The 14,928-nt window shown below is 36.5% G+C and overlaps 2 protein-coding genes across 2 annotated transcripts in view; both read left to right on the forward strand.

Moving 5' to 3' along the window:
• Window positions 1-8,085: 8,085 nt before the first annotated feature.
• On the forward strand, window positions 8,086-12,830 carry LOC107875381 (60S ribosomal protein L5). Its single transcript, XM_016722087.2, has 9 exons — window positions 8,086-8,269; window positions 9,887-9,956; window positions 10,048-10,139; window positions 10,412-10,538; window positions 10,629-10,708; window positions 10,800-10,916; window positions 11,572-11,706; window positions 11,852-12,021; window positions 12,573-12,830. The coding sequence occupies exons 1-9, from the start codon at window positions 8,267-8,269 to the stop codon at window positions 12,685-12,687; spliced, it is 909 nt and encodes a 302-aa protein (XP_016577573.2). The 5' UTR covers window positions 8,086-8,266; the 3' UTR covers window positions 12,688-12,830.
• A 225-nt stretch (window positions 12,831-13,055) lies between these two features.
• The window catches only part of LOC107875380 (pentatricopeptide repeat-containing protein At3g02330, mitochondrial), a gene marked incomplete in the record, with an annotated part of 5,327 nt that continues 3,454 nt past the window's right edge, over window positions 13,056-14,928 (forward strand). The window contains 1 exon segment of the mRNA XM_016722086.2: window positions 13,056-14,928. Coding sequence (XP_016577572.2) covers window positions 13,814-14,928 — 1,115 coding nt within the window.

Consider the following 14,928-nt stretch of genomic DNA (forward strand, 5'->3'; position numbering starts at 1 on the left):
TAGGTAAACCTTTAGCCTTCAAACACCTTTAAAGAACCTCCCTGAGAACTCTATCATAAGCATTTTCTAAATCTATAAACGTCATGTGCAAATCCTTTTTTCTTTTCCTATACTACTCCACCAGTATCCTGATGAGATTGATGGCTTCCGTAGTAGTCGAGTATTAGGTTATTGGGTCTTTTTCCCTTCTTATGTGGATAAATAAAGTCCAATTTGGATCAACCCACTTTTGCCCATAGGCCCATTACTATAAGGCATATATATTAATTTTTTTAGGTCTTATTCACCATCACAAAAAGAGAGTTTTCAGCATCCAAAGAGAGATAAACAAATCTGATTTTCGCACCTAAATTTCAGCCACAACTGTCAACTTTAAATTGTGATTCCCGCTTCGTTTCTTGTCCGATTGAGCTAGTTTTTAGACTGCTTGTTCCTCTCATCTCAATATTTGATTAGGAACTAATGGATCTTGATTTGGTGGCCTGTATCTCCTGTTATTTATTTCCGAACAGTAGCTGCATTTTTTGTGCTTTCACTCCTTTATTTCTCTAATGTTTGGTGTTGTAGTTTATGTATTGTTTCTTATTGTTTGGCACTTTTTTGGTGGACATTTTAGAGGACAATATTGTAACTCTTTGGTGATTATAGTGGAGGTTTGGTCCCTTGATTTTTTACTCTTCACACGGAAGGATTTACCACGTAAATTTGGTGTCTTGTGTGATTGCCTTTATTCTTGCCCTATCGATTTGTCTGGTAATTCATTTGCTGCCATATTACTTTATTTTGCTTGGTTTGCTTGTCTCCTCTTGGTTCAAGTTGAAAGGGAAAGTTTAGTCTTGGGTATTTTCTGCTGCTACCCCGCTAGGCTCTTTGATTGTGTGCCCGTCTTTTCTAACAAGTGGTATCAGAGAGTTGGTTGTAGTTGATTGTAAATTTGAATAATGGAGGTAAATATGAGTAAGATGGTGTGTTTGAATGGTAGTAACTATCATACTTAGAAATACAAGATGAAAGATCTTCTATTTGTCAAGAAAATGTATCTACCTACGTTTGCATCTACTAAACCCGAATCCATGACAAATGAGGATTGGGAATTTGAGCACTTACAGATTTTTGTCTATATCAGACAATGGGTTGAAGATAATGTTAGAAATCATATTTTGAATGAGACACATGCTAGAAGTTTGTGGGACAAGCTTGAGACACTTTATGCTTCGAAGACTGGCAATAACAAGTTGTTCCTGCTTAAGCAATTGATGAATATCAGGTATAAAGAGGGCAGTCCTATTTCTGATCATATAAATAATTTTCAGGGTGTCCTTGACCAGCTGTCCAGAATGGGTGTAAAGTTCGATGAAGAATTCAGGGACTTTAGCTTCTTAATACTCTACCTGACTCTTGAAAAACTCTTTGAGTTTCTTTGACTAAAATTCTGCTCCTGGTGGTATTGTAACTATAGAATATGTTAAAAGTGGTGTCTTGAATGAAGAGATGAGAAGAAGATCTCATGCCTCATCTTCTTTATCTTCACACTCTGATGTTTTGGTTACTGAAGAGAGGGGGAGAAATAAGTTCAGAAATTCAAATGATAGAGATAAAAGTGGAAGCAAGTCAAGGTCCAAATTCAAGAATGTTACATATGACTATTGCAACAAAAAATGGCATATCATGAAATATTGTTACAAGCATAAGAGAGATATAAGACGGCAAAAGAAAGAAGGCGATAATGAAAATCATGTTGTTATTGTTGCTAATGATGATCTTTTTGTTGCTTGTGGTGAGAATGTCATTAATCTTGCTTACGATGAGTCTACTTGGTTTGTGAATTCTGGTGCTACTTCTCATGTTACACCAAAGAAGGAATTATTTTCTTCTTATACTCCAGGTAATTTTGAGATGTTGAAAATGGGCAATAATAATGAAGTTAAAGTACTTGATATTGACACGATTTGTTTGGAAAGTAACAATGGTTCCAAATTAGTTCTCAATAATGTCAAGCATGCTCCAGATGTTCGCCTGAATTTGATTTTTGTAGGAAGTCTTGATGATGAGGGTTATGTTAATATCCTTGGTGCTGGCCAGTGGAAGCTTACCAGAGGTTCGATGATTGTGGCTTGAGGTGACAAGTTGTCTAACTTGTACGTATTTCAGGGCTCTACTTCCAGAGGCTTGATAAACTTGGTGGAGAATGATACTTCATCAGTTGTGGCATAGAAGGTTGAGTCATATGAGTGAGAAAAGGATTGATAGTTTGGCTAAGAAAAATTTGCTTTCTAGAGTAAAACAAGCAAAGTTGAAGAAGTGTGTTCATTGCTTAGCAGGTAAATAGAAAAGAGTTTCTTTTTAGAGTCATCTGCTTTCAAGAAAGCTCGATTTGCTGGAGTTGGTACATTCTGAGTTGTACGGTCCTTTTAAAGTAAGGTCTCATGGCGGTGCACTTTACTTTGTGACTTTTATTGATGATCATTCTCACAAACTCTAGGTATTTTCTTTGAAGTTCAAGGATCAAGTACTTGATGTGTTCAAGATTTTTCAGGCCTTGGTTGAAAGACAGGCAGGAAAGAAATTAAAATGCATCTTTTCAGATAATGATGGTGAGTATATTTGTCCTTTTGATAGATATTGCAGAGAGCAGGGTATTCGGCATCAGAAAACTCCTCCAAAGACTCCTCAGTTGAATGGCTTAACAGAGAGGATGAACAGAACACTAGTTGAGAGGGTTAGATGTATGCTTTCAGATGCTAAGCTGCCAAATTCTTTTTGGGCAGAAGCATTTAATGCGGCTATTTATGTTATCAATTTATCTCCTACTGTTGCTTTGAATGGTGATGTCCCTGACAGAGTTTGGTCTGGTAAGAATGTTTTTTATGATCACCTTAGAGTCTTTGAGTGTAAATCTTCTGTTCATGTTCCTAAGGATGAAATGTCAAAGTTGGATGTTAAAACTAGACAGTGTATCTTCATTAGTTATGGTCAAGATGAATTTGGCTATCGTTTCTATGATCCAGTTGAGAAGAAACTTGTTAGAAGCCGCGATGTTGTATTCTTTGAAGACCAAACAATTGAAGATTTTGACAAAGCTAAGAAGGTTGATTCTCAGAGTAGTGAGAGCCTAGTTGATGTTGATCCAGTTCCTTTGACTACTGCTCCTGAAGAAAATCTTCATGATGATGAAAATCAAGTTGATAATGAAGATGATGATCATGTTCAGAATGACCAACAAGAAGTTGTTGATGCTCCAATAAAAGTTAATATGGTTGATAAGCAACCAGTTGTTGATGCTCCAAAGAGTTTTCTCGGATGATCTACAAGAGAGAGAATACCTTCATGTCGTTATTCTCCCAGTGAGTATGTACTCTTGACTGGCGGGGGACAACCTGAGAGTTTCGATGAGGTCATGAAAAGTGAAGAAAATAAAAAGTGGTTTGATGCTATGGAAGATAAAATTAAATCTTTGCAAGATAATCATACCTTTGATTTGGTTAAGCTACCTAAAGACAGAAAAACTTTAAAAAATAGGTGGGTTTTTCGGGTGAAGCATGAAGATGGTAATCCAATTCCACGGTGCAAAGCTAGATTGGTTGTGAAGGGATTTAACTAGAAAAAGGGAGTTGATTTTGATGAGATATTTTCTCCGGTTGTAAAGATGTCATCCATTCGTGTAGTTCTAGGCTTAGCTGCAAGTCTAGATTTAGAGGTTGAGGAAATGGATGTTAAAACTGCTTTTCTCCATGGTGAATTATATGAAGAAATTTATATGGAGCAACCCGAAGGTTTTGAAGTCAAGGAAAAAGAGAATTATGTTTGCAAATTGAAGAAGAGCTTGTATGGTTTGAAACAAGCTCCTAGGCAGTAGTACAAGAAGTTTGGTTCCTTTATGAGTCAGCAGGGCTTCAAGAAGACTACTTCAGACCATTGTGTTTTTGTGCAAAAATTCTCTGATGGTAACTTTATTATTGTGTTGCTTTATGTTGATGACATGCTTATTGTTGGTCATAATGCTTGTAGGATTCAAAAGTTGAAGCAAAAGTTGAGTAAGTCTTTTTCTATGAAAGACTTAAGACCAGCAAAACAGATTCTTGGCATGCAGATTGTCGTTGACCGAAAGGTCAAGAAGTTGTGGTTACCACAAGAGAAGTACATTCAGAAAGTACTTCAAAGTTTTAACATGGACAAGGCTAGGGTTGTCAATACACCTTTAGCTATGCACTTTAAGTTGAGCCCGAAGCAGTGTCCTTTCAGTGATGATGAGAAGGAATACGTGAAGAAAGTTCCTTATGCTTCAGCTGTTGGTAGTTTGATGTATGCAATGGTTTGCATAAGACCGGATATTGCTCATATTGTTGGTGTTGTTAGTGGTTTTCTTTCTAATCCCGGAAGAGAACATTGAAATGCTGTGAAGTGGATTATGAGATATCTTTGTGACACTTCTAGTTTGAGTTTGTGTTTTGGTACAGGGAAACCTAGTCTTTGTGGTTATGCTGATTCAGATATGGTCGGTGATGTTGATACTCGCAAGTCTACTTTATGGTATTTGGTTACTTTTGCAGGGGAGCTGTGTCTTGGCAATCTAGGTTGCAAAAATGTGTTGCTCTATCTACTACAGAAGCTGAGCTTGTTACTGCCATTGAAGCTTGTAAAGAATTGCTTTGGATGAAGAGATTTTTTGGGGAACTTGGTTGTGCTCAAGAGAGGTATGTGCTTCATTGCGGCAGTCAAAGTGCCATACATCTCGGCAAGAATTCTACATTTCATGGTCGGTCTAAACACAATGATGTGAGATAACATTGGATTCGGAATGTGTTGGATTCTAAGTTGCTTGAACTTGAGAAGATTCATATGGATGATAATGTTTCTGACATGATGACTAAAGCTTTGCTAAGAGGAAAGTTTGAAGATTGTTGCATGATCGCCAGGATGGAGGTCTCCTCCACATAGTTGGGAGGGGGAGAATTGTTGGGTTATTGGGTCTTTTTTCTTTCCTATGTGGATAAATGAAGCCCAATTTGGACCAACCCACTTTCGCGCATAGGCCCATTACTATGAGACATATATATTGATCCTTTTAGGTCTTATTCACCATCACAAAAAGAGAATTTTCAGCAGCCAAAGAGAGAAAAACAAAGTTGATTTTCACACCTAAATTTCAGCCACAGCTGTCAATTTCAAATTGCGATTCCCGTTTCGTTTCTTGTTCGATTAAGCTGACTTTTGAAATGATTGTTCCTCTCATCTCAATATTTGATTAGAAACTGATGGATCTTGATTTGGTGGCCTGTAGCTCCTGTTCTTCACTCCCGAACAGTAGCTACATTTTTGGTGTTTTCACTCCTTTATTTTTCTAGTGTTTGGTGCTGTGGTTTATGTATTGTTTCTTGTTGTTTGGCACTTGTTTGGTGGTCATTTTGGAGGACAATATTGTAACTCTTTGGTGATTATAGTGGAGGTTTGGTCCCGTGGTTTTTTACTCTTCACACCGAAGGATTTTCCACGTAAATTTGGTGTCTTGTGTGATTGCCTTTATTCTTGCCCTATCGCATTTGTGTGGTAATTCATTTGCTGCCATATTACTTTGTTTTGCTTGGTTTGCTTGTCTCCTCTTGATTCAAGTTGAAATGGAAAGTTTAGTCTTGGGTATTTTCCGCTGCTACCCCGTCAGGCTCTTTGATTGTGTGCCCGTCTTTACTAACATCGAGTGCCCTGACATAAATTCGAACTAATTTTCAAAAATAGTAATAATCCACCGCAACCTCAACTCTACCACCCTCTCCCAAACCTTCATAGTGTGACTCAACAACTCGATACCCTTGTAATTGTTGTAATCCTGAATGTCGCCCCTTATTATTATGCAACAAAATTATTGTACTACACCTCCAAGCTTCAGACATCCTCACCATCTTGAAAATTATGTTAAACAACTGAGTCAACCACTCCATACCTGCCCCTCCTATGCACTTTCAAAAATCCACCGAAATCTTATCTGGCCCGGTCGCTCTACCTCTACACATCCTATGAATAGCCCCCTTAATCTACCCAACCTTAATGCGCCTACAATAGCCATAATCACGTAACCCCCTCAGAATGCTCCAAATTCCCCAACACAATGCTAGTATCTCTTCCTTCATTCACCAATTAATGGAAATAAGACTGCCATCTCTTTCTAATATGACCCTTCTCCACTAAAACTTTGCCGTCCACACCCTTAATACACTTCACCTGATCCAGGTCCCGAGTCCTCCTATCCCTAACCTTGGCGAGCCTGTACAACTTTTTTTCTCCACCTTTACTATCTAACACGGTGTATAAACTCAATAAAGCAGCATCCTTAACCCTCGTGACCACTAACTTTGTCTCTCCCTTAGCAATTTTATAATCCTCCCTATTCTTCCATTTATCTTCTTCGTCAACTTTGCATACACTCTTTTCTTGGCCTCCACCTTCCCCTTTACCTCTTCGTTTCACTACCAATCCCCTTGGTACTTGCCCGAACGACCACTCGAGACCCTCAACACCTCTCTAGCTGTCTCCTTGATGCAGTTGACAGTCTCGTCCCACATACTATCTACATCCCCTCCATTCCCTCAAGCCTTCATCTCCATTAACTAATCCTCTATATCCAGTGCACTAGCCAAAGTCATACTGGCCCATCTAATCCTTGGCTGATCCTCCAAACCTCTCCTCCCCGCTCCTTTATGATCTCCAAGTCCATTACCAAAAGCCTATGCTGGGTCAAAAGACTCTCACTCGGTAAGACCTTACAATCCTTACAAATACCCTTATTTCCTTTTCCAAGAAGCAAGAAGTCAATCTGAGTCTTGGCCACCGAACTACATAAGATAAACAAATGTATTTAAAATTAAATAACTCAAAAGAACTAAAATCTTGAACCTATAACTTTATATCTAATTCCAATTCTATATATTTCACTCCATTTCAAATGCAGTTAGAATGTGTTTAAACATGCAATTTCATATCATATTTAAAATCATGATTTGAAAGTAGCGCTTATACATGTGATTTGAAATCATAATTTCATATTTCAAATCCTCCAAAAATTATGATTTGGAATTCTAAATCACAACTTTTAACGTTTTAAATGTAAAATTTAATCTGTAAGTTTATATATTGTAAAAAAGGATTCATAAATTGATAGATATATTTTATCTTCTGTATCATCTGATCGTGAAATGCATATTAAACGTGAAGAGTTCATTTGTACTACGTGGAGAGATTATATTAAAAAGTAGGGGAAAAAATCTAATATATACCCAAATTTTGATGAAATTTGTTTCAACATGCTTGAACTTTGCGGGGTCCTATTACCTCACTGAAATATTTATTAATGTATTTTAGTGACATTTATAAGCTATTTTTTTTTTTTAAAGAGTTTGGTGCAAATAAATGTCAACAAGTTCAAACAAAATTCAGATATGTTATAATAAATTTCGCCAAAATTTATATATATTTGAAAACATTTTCCCTAAAATATAGTACATAAGCAAAAATTTACATTGAACAGAGTTTAAATAATGCTATAAACAATACATATAATTGATTCTCTAGTACACCATACCAAATGACCTCACTACAGAGCTCAACTATGAGTCCATGTCCAAGAATAACAAGTAATTTTCTTGGATCTTTTGATTCACATACAAATAACAGGCCGAATAGTATTTTTGAACACTAAATTATTATTTTATTTCAATTTTAGTCCTTGTGTTGCTAACTAAGACACATTATACATTCAATTAAGCTAAATGTGTGATTTTTGTCTTTTTAAGCTGATGAATATTAGATAGTTAACTGAATTGAAAGTTTAATTAGACTTATTTCTGATGAACTGTTTTAATTGCTGATGCAATTATTCTTTACGCCTTTTTTCAAATTACTCACAAAAATTTAAAAACAACTTTAATATATATTTATGTACAATAATTTTAGTTTTCAAATATTATCTTATATTTGAAAACAATTATTTAAAGTTTCATATTTTTTATTTCTTAATATCTGTAATAATTTCCAAATGAAGTGAAATTAATGGGGAAAAAATGAATATAAGTAATTTTCATGACCCAAAGTATCATAGTCAAAATGTCAAATGGGCAAAAAGGTCAAAAGAAAAACTAGGGTTTTTGTGAAGTATAAAAGTTAGCTCCGCAGCTGCAGTTGCTCTCCTCACATTCGTTTCTTCTACTACCCCCCCCCCCCCCCTCCATCCACAAAACCCCTACGGCTGCCGGCGGAGGCTAATCGAGGAGAAACAATGGTGAGATTCACAAATTTGAGCTTCATTATAACTTCCGTATTGCAATTTTGTGGTTTTGTTTTAGACCTTTTTCAATGCTTTTTTGTTGTTTTAGTAGCCGATGTTTGGAAGAGAGAGTATAAATTGATACATTTTTGTGGTTTGCTGTACGCTTTTCAGTGCTTCGTTGTTGTTTTAGTAGTCGATATTTGAAATAAACAACATAGATTGCTATGGTTTTGTGGTTTTGTTTTATACTCTCCGATGCTTTGTTGTTACAGTAGCCGAGCTTTGTTAGAGAGAGTATATATTGATGCACTTTTGTGATTTTGTTCGACTTTTCAATGCTTTTTTGTTGTTATTGTAGCCGATGTTTGGAAGGCAGAGTGTAGATTGCTTACATTTTTGTGGTTTCCTGTACACTTTTCAATGCTTCGTTGTTTTAGTAGTTGATATTTGAAAGAAACAACATAGATTGCTACGTTTTTAGTTTTGTTTGATACTTTTCGATGCTTTGTTGTTGTTACAGTATCCTATTTTTGTAAGCGAGAGTATAGTTTGCTATAATTTTGTGGTTTGTCTTACACTTTTCAATGCTGCTTTGCTGTTTTAGTAGTCTATATTTGAAAGAAACAGCATGGATTGCTACGTTTTTGTTGTTTTTTTTTATACTTTTCCGAAGCTTTGTTGTTGTAGCAGTACCTGGTCTTGTATCTAAAAGAGTATAGATTGATACATTTTTGTGGTTTTATTTTACACTTTTCGATGCTTTGTTGTTGTTACAGTAGCTGATTTTTGTTAGAGAAAGAATATAGATTGCTACATTTTGTGGTTTGTTTTACACTTATCAATGCGGCTTTGTTGTTTTAGTAGTCTATATTTGTAAGAAACATTTTCTATGTTTTTGTGGTTTTGTTTGATACTTTTCGATGCTTTATTGTTGTTAGAGTAGCCGATTTATAAGACAAAGCATATAGATTGCTACATTTCTGTGGGGTTTTATTTTACACTTTTTTGACGCGTTGTTGTAACAGTGACCGATTTTTGTAAGTGCGAGTATATACTGCTACATTTTTGTGGTTTATTTTACACTTTTCAATGCTGCTTTGTTGTTTTAGTAGTTGATATTTGATAGAAACAACATAGATTGCTATGTTTATGTGGTTATGTTTTATACTTTTCGATGCTTTGTTGTTATTACAGTAGCTGATAGTTGTAAGAGAAAAGAGTGTAGATTTGCTATGTTTTTGTGGTTTGCTGCTTCGTTGTTTTAGAAGTCTATATTTGAAAGAAACCACATAGATTGCTACATTTTGTGGTTTTATTTTGTACTTTTTGATGTTTACTTGTTGTTACAGTAGATGCTTTTTGTACGAGAGAGTATAGACTGGTACATTTTTGTGATTTTATTTTACACTTTGCGATGCTTTGTTGTTGTTACAGTAGCCTATTTTTGTAAGAGAGAGAGTGTAAATTTGCTACCTTTTTGTGGTTTGTTTTACACATTTCAATTTGCTACATTTTTGTGGTTTGTCTTACACTTTTCAATGCAACGTTGTTGTTTTAGCATACGCCAACACAACAAGGCATTCTGATGCACATTCTCATGCTTGACACTGTTAATAAATTATGTTGCAGGCCTTCATCAAAGTCCAGAAGACAAGGGCTTATTTTAAACGTTTCCAGGTTAAATTCAAGAGAAGGAGAGGTGTAGCTTATATTCTTTTAGCTCCTTTGGTTTTGTTCTCAACCTTTGTGATTCACTATCTGATTGTTTTCAAATTTTTACTATCTCGCAGAGGGGAAAACTGACTATAGAGCCAGGACCCGCTTGATCAACCAGGACAAGAATAAGTACAACACTCCAAAGTATCGTTTGGTTGTCCGATTTGTATCCTAATACGTCTGCTTTACTTTAAAACCTTACTTACTTGGGATGGTTTCCTATTGGGATTTTGTTTTTCTTGATTTGAGCTGTGTTTTCCATTTAAAGCTACGTGGCTGGTTCATGAAATTGTCATAGTGAAGTTGTGTCACATGATTGATAGTGGCGTTTAGGATCATCCTGAATCTATCTTGTGGTGCAGGTTGATCTGTAATATTGAAGCTATCGGCACAATGCCTGTGCTGGTCCTTCACTTTGCTTCCTTAACATTTTCCTAGACTAACAAGGACATAGTTGCACAAATTGTGTCGGCTAGTATTGCTGGTGATATGATTCTTGCTTCTGCTTATGCTAAGGAGCTGCCTCGTTATGGCCTTGAAGTTGGACTGACAAATTATGCTGCTGGTACTTTCACACAAGCTATTCTATTTGTTTATCACTCTTGAAATTCTTTAGTTCTTATTGGACTGTTAATTCACTTACATTCAAATTTAGCATACTGTACTGGACTTCTTTTGGCAAGGAGGGTTCTCAAAAAGCTTGAAATGGATGTGGAGTATGAGGGGAACCTCGAGGTAATTGCAGATATATTATATTGTTATGGATGTTTAGTCCTGCCTGTTGTAGTAGCTTTTATTTGCTAGCTGATTTTTTCGAATCTTACAGGTCGATGGGGAGGATTACTCTGTTGAACCTGCTGAAAGCAGAAGGCCTTTCCGAGCTCTCTTGGATGTTGGCCTTTTAAGGACTACTACAGGAAATCGTGTTTTTGGTGCTCTCAAGGTATAATCTTGCTTTTGGTATTCGTGCTGCATTTCATTTATTTGTTCGTGTTTGACCTGGCATAAAGTTTTAAGAAAAAAAACTTGACACTTGAGCAAATGATAAATAGCATATCAAAAGTACCCTTAATATCTTGTGGTATGCGAGATGCCTCGTTTCTCCTACGAGATAATGTCATTAAGGGTGAACTGAGAATCTTTAGGTTAAAGAGTTCCCAAACATCTAAAGTTGTCAATCTCTTTGGAACGAACCGACGTTGAAAGATTTTCTTATCAATAGAATGGAGAGAATAGTGCTATCTAATGCCAAAAGATATAAATATATGCTTTGAGGGCTTTTGTGAACATTTTAAAGAGTAGGAGCCTCTTGCTTACACCTCTTAAAGTATGGTGTTATGAGACCCTAATTGCAGTTGTCCGAGCAAAACAAAGAGTCTGATGTGTTTTCTGAATTTTATAATGTCGATTTTTTTTAAGTGAATGGGGAGTCTGCCAGCTGTCCAAAACCCTTTCTTTTATCTTTCGCCGAATGTTTTTTAATGCCATGTTACTGATCATATTTACAATATCTGTGCCATATGGCCTTTCATATGTTTTAAAATTAAATTTAATTTTCATTCTCAAAAAATATGCAATTCTTTGCTGGTTGGATTCAGGGTGCATTGGATGGTGGACTTGATATTCCTCACAGCGAGAAGAGGTTTGCTGGATTCAGCAAGGATTCCAAGCAGCTTGATGCCGAAGTTCACCGCAAGTACATATATGGTGGCCACATTGCTACGTATATGAAGGTAATAGAATGGTTATATGGAATCCTTTTTACTATAATCATCAGATCCATAGAAATGCATAATAGAATATTATAATGTTGATCTTCCAAGTTCTTCCTTCACTTAGATACACCACAACGTCTATTATGCCCTCTTCTTTCTGCAGACTCTGATTGAAGATGAACCTGAGAAGTACCAGACAAACTTCAGTCAGTACATCAAAAAGGGTGTTGAGGCCGATGACCTAGAGGAGATTTACAAGAAAGTTCATGCTGCCATACGTGCTGATCCAAGCCCAAAGAAATCTGAAAAGCAACCTCCCAAACAACACAAGAGGTCTAAACTTATTTTAAAACCGATTAACTCATTATCATTTTTTATTTGTTCATGTTTTTTGGATAAATAATATTTCAAGCTTGTATTAGGATGTAGTGAATTTCTCAAGCATTCTACTGAATGGGTTGGGTAAAGGATTTTCAATTCCTCTACCTTTGAATATGAGATGTATTTTATGCCCATCTGGATTCATCATTTCTAGAATGCCATGTAGGAAAGACTATAGCATGTCTTCTGCATGGCTATGTCTGTGTTAATAAAACACTAAGGGGTCGTTTGGTAGGCGAGACAAGGATAACTAATCCCGGGATTAATTTAAAAGAGGAACTTATCCCATGTTTGGTTGAAGACAAAATGCATGGGATAACTCAACCCTTGATTAGTTATCCCGGGTTGTAGTGTTTTTCTTATCCTTCCTTGAGGGTGGGATTACTAATCCCTTGTTTTCCAACCAAACGACCCCTAAAATTATTCAAGGTTCTGGGAAATTACTTTCTCTTTTCCTATCTATGTTATCTTTTCCGTATATTCATTTTTGGCTTCTTTTGCAGGTACAACCTGAAGAAGCTGACATATGAGGAAAGGAAAGCTAAGTTGATTGAGAGACTGAATGCTTTGAATTCAGCTGCTGGAAATGATGACGATGATGATGAGGATGACGAGTGAACAACAGTAGCAGAATCCTGAAATATTACTGTTGCTTATGTTCTTGTTATACTCTGTTTTTGCTTTATTAAGATCTCAGTTTTGCATGCTCTGTAGAATTATAATTTACCATTTTGGGAATGTACTAGATTTTTATTTACTCACTCAGCCTTGAAAATCTGTCATGGAGTGTTGCATGAGGATCATGATGTCACTTGCATAACCTTGCTAACTTATGCGATTAGTCGGATTCATGTCTGGCCTATGTATTTTTTCACTTGTTATTTCCAGCTGTTTGATATTTATGTTGAATGTTGGCTCATTTGTTTGCGTCTTCTCCCAGAAGTTCTTATGGGTATTTTGTCGTATTTTTCTCAATATACCTTTGGTTATGCTTAAGAGAATGTCTCATATTTGTTCCCTAATCTGTTGTCTTATGGATGCGCGGTTCAGTCCTGGAGTCGTTCTACTACAGCAGTATAAAGACCTATTTTTCTGCTCAAAGTTGTCAGTATGAGCCTTTACTGTATTCACTTTTTTGTTTGTTTAGTTTGATGGAAGAACAAAACAGTTTCCTTTCTAGTAAATGAGAGATAACAACTACAAGCTAGATTGGGAGAATATTATGAGAGCCCGTCAGATTATGAAGCAATCTCACTTATTTTCCTTTCTTGCAATGATTTATAGCTCGACAAATGTGTAGGGCTCGACTTATTATATCAGTAGTGCGGGGCACAGCTAAAAACTATGATTCATAAAAACTAAATAGGTTGTCTCAACATCTATCAACGGGCAACTTTGATAGTTGTTGAGACAATTAATGCAGTTGTCAAATAACTGTTCTAGTTGTTTAAACAACTTTATTTCGAGAGCTACTTGTCTCTGTTTTTTATTTAATTAAAGACCGAGTCTTTGAGCTCATTTTTCTCATTAAAAAAATGTAGAATTATTCATTAATAAACAAAGAGAAAATGACAAAAATAAGACAGTAGCTGGTTTACATATTTTAACAACCTCAAAGAAGCTGTCCCGTGTGGAACACCCGGCGAAGTATGAATTCAAAAGTTAATGGCTTGTCTCCTCCTTAGCCAACACTTGGCCACTCGCTCTCTCGCTGTTTCATCTAACACTTTCTTCATATACAAGGATGGAACATTGCCCCGTAAGATTTACAACACTAGCAGCAGTAGCAGCGGCAAACTTAATGAATCCAAGTTACAGAATAACTTTTTCCCATATATACCAACAATGTGCAAAACATTGCATGCATGAAACAGGCAGAGCAGCCCATGCTCGAATGATAACTTCCAGGTTTCAACCCACTGTATTCGTTACAAATTGTTTGATTCAAATGTACATAAAATGTTCGAATTTGGGTTATGCGCGTAAAGTGTTTGATAAAATGCCTGAAAGAGATACTGTTTCTTGGAACGCGATGATCTTTGGGTATTCGACGGTTGGAGAGTTGGAGAAGGCGGAGTTGATGTTTCATTTGATGCCGGAAAGAGATGCGATTTCTTGGAATTCCATGATTTCGGGGTACTTGCAAAATGGTGATTATCCGAAATCGATTCAGGTTTTTATGGATATGGGAAGAGGTGGTATTGGTTTTGACAGAACAACTTTTGCGGTTGTTTTGAAAGCTTGTTCGGGTTTGGAAGATTGTACGTTAGGGGTGCAGGTGCATGGGTTGGTGGTTAAGTTGGGTCTTGCTACTGATGTGGTGACGGGGAGTGCAATAGTGGATATGTATTCGAAATGCAAGAGATTGGATGAGTCGATATGTTTCTTTAATGGTATGCCTGAAAAGAATTGGATTTCTTGGAGCGCTCTGATTGCTGGTTGTGTTCAAAATGACGAGTTTGCTGATGGATTACAACTGTTCAAGAAGATGCAAAAAGAAGGGGTAGGGGTGAGTCAATCTACTTATGCTAGCGTCTTTAGGTCTTGTGCCGGGTTGTCACACTTAAAATTGGGTTCTCAATTGCACGGTCATGCATTGAAAGCTGATTTTGGATCTGATATCATTGTAGCGACTGCCACTTTGGACATGTATGCCAAATGTAACAGTTTGTCTGATGCTAGGAAGGTATTCAACTTATTGCCAAATCGTAATTTGCAATCCTATAATGCCTTGATTGTGGGGTTTGCTCGTGGTGATCAAGGATATGAAGCTGTAATACTATTCCGGCTTTTGCTGAAGTCTTATCTTGGGTTTGATGGAATAAGCCTATCTGGTGCATTTAGCGCCTGTGCAGTATT

Source organism: Capsicum annuum, chromosome 6 (assembly GCF_002878395.1).
Source record: "Capsicum annuum cultivar UCD-10X-F1 chromosome 6, UCD10Xv1.1, whole genome shotgun sequence".
NCBI classification, from domain to species: domain Eukaryota; kingdom Viridiplantae; phylum Streptophyta; class Magnoliopsida; order Solanales; family Solanaceae; genus Capsicum; species Capsicum annuum.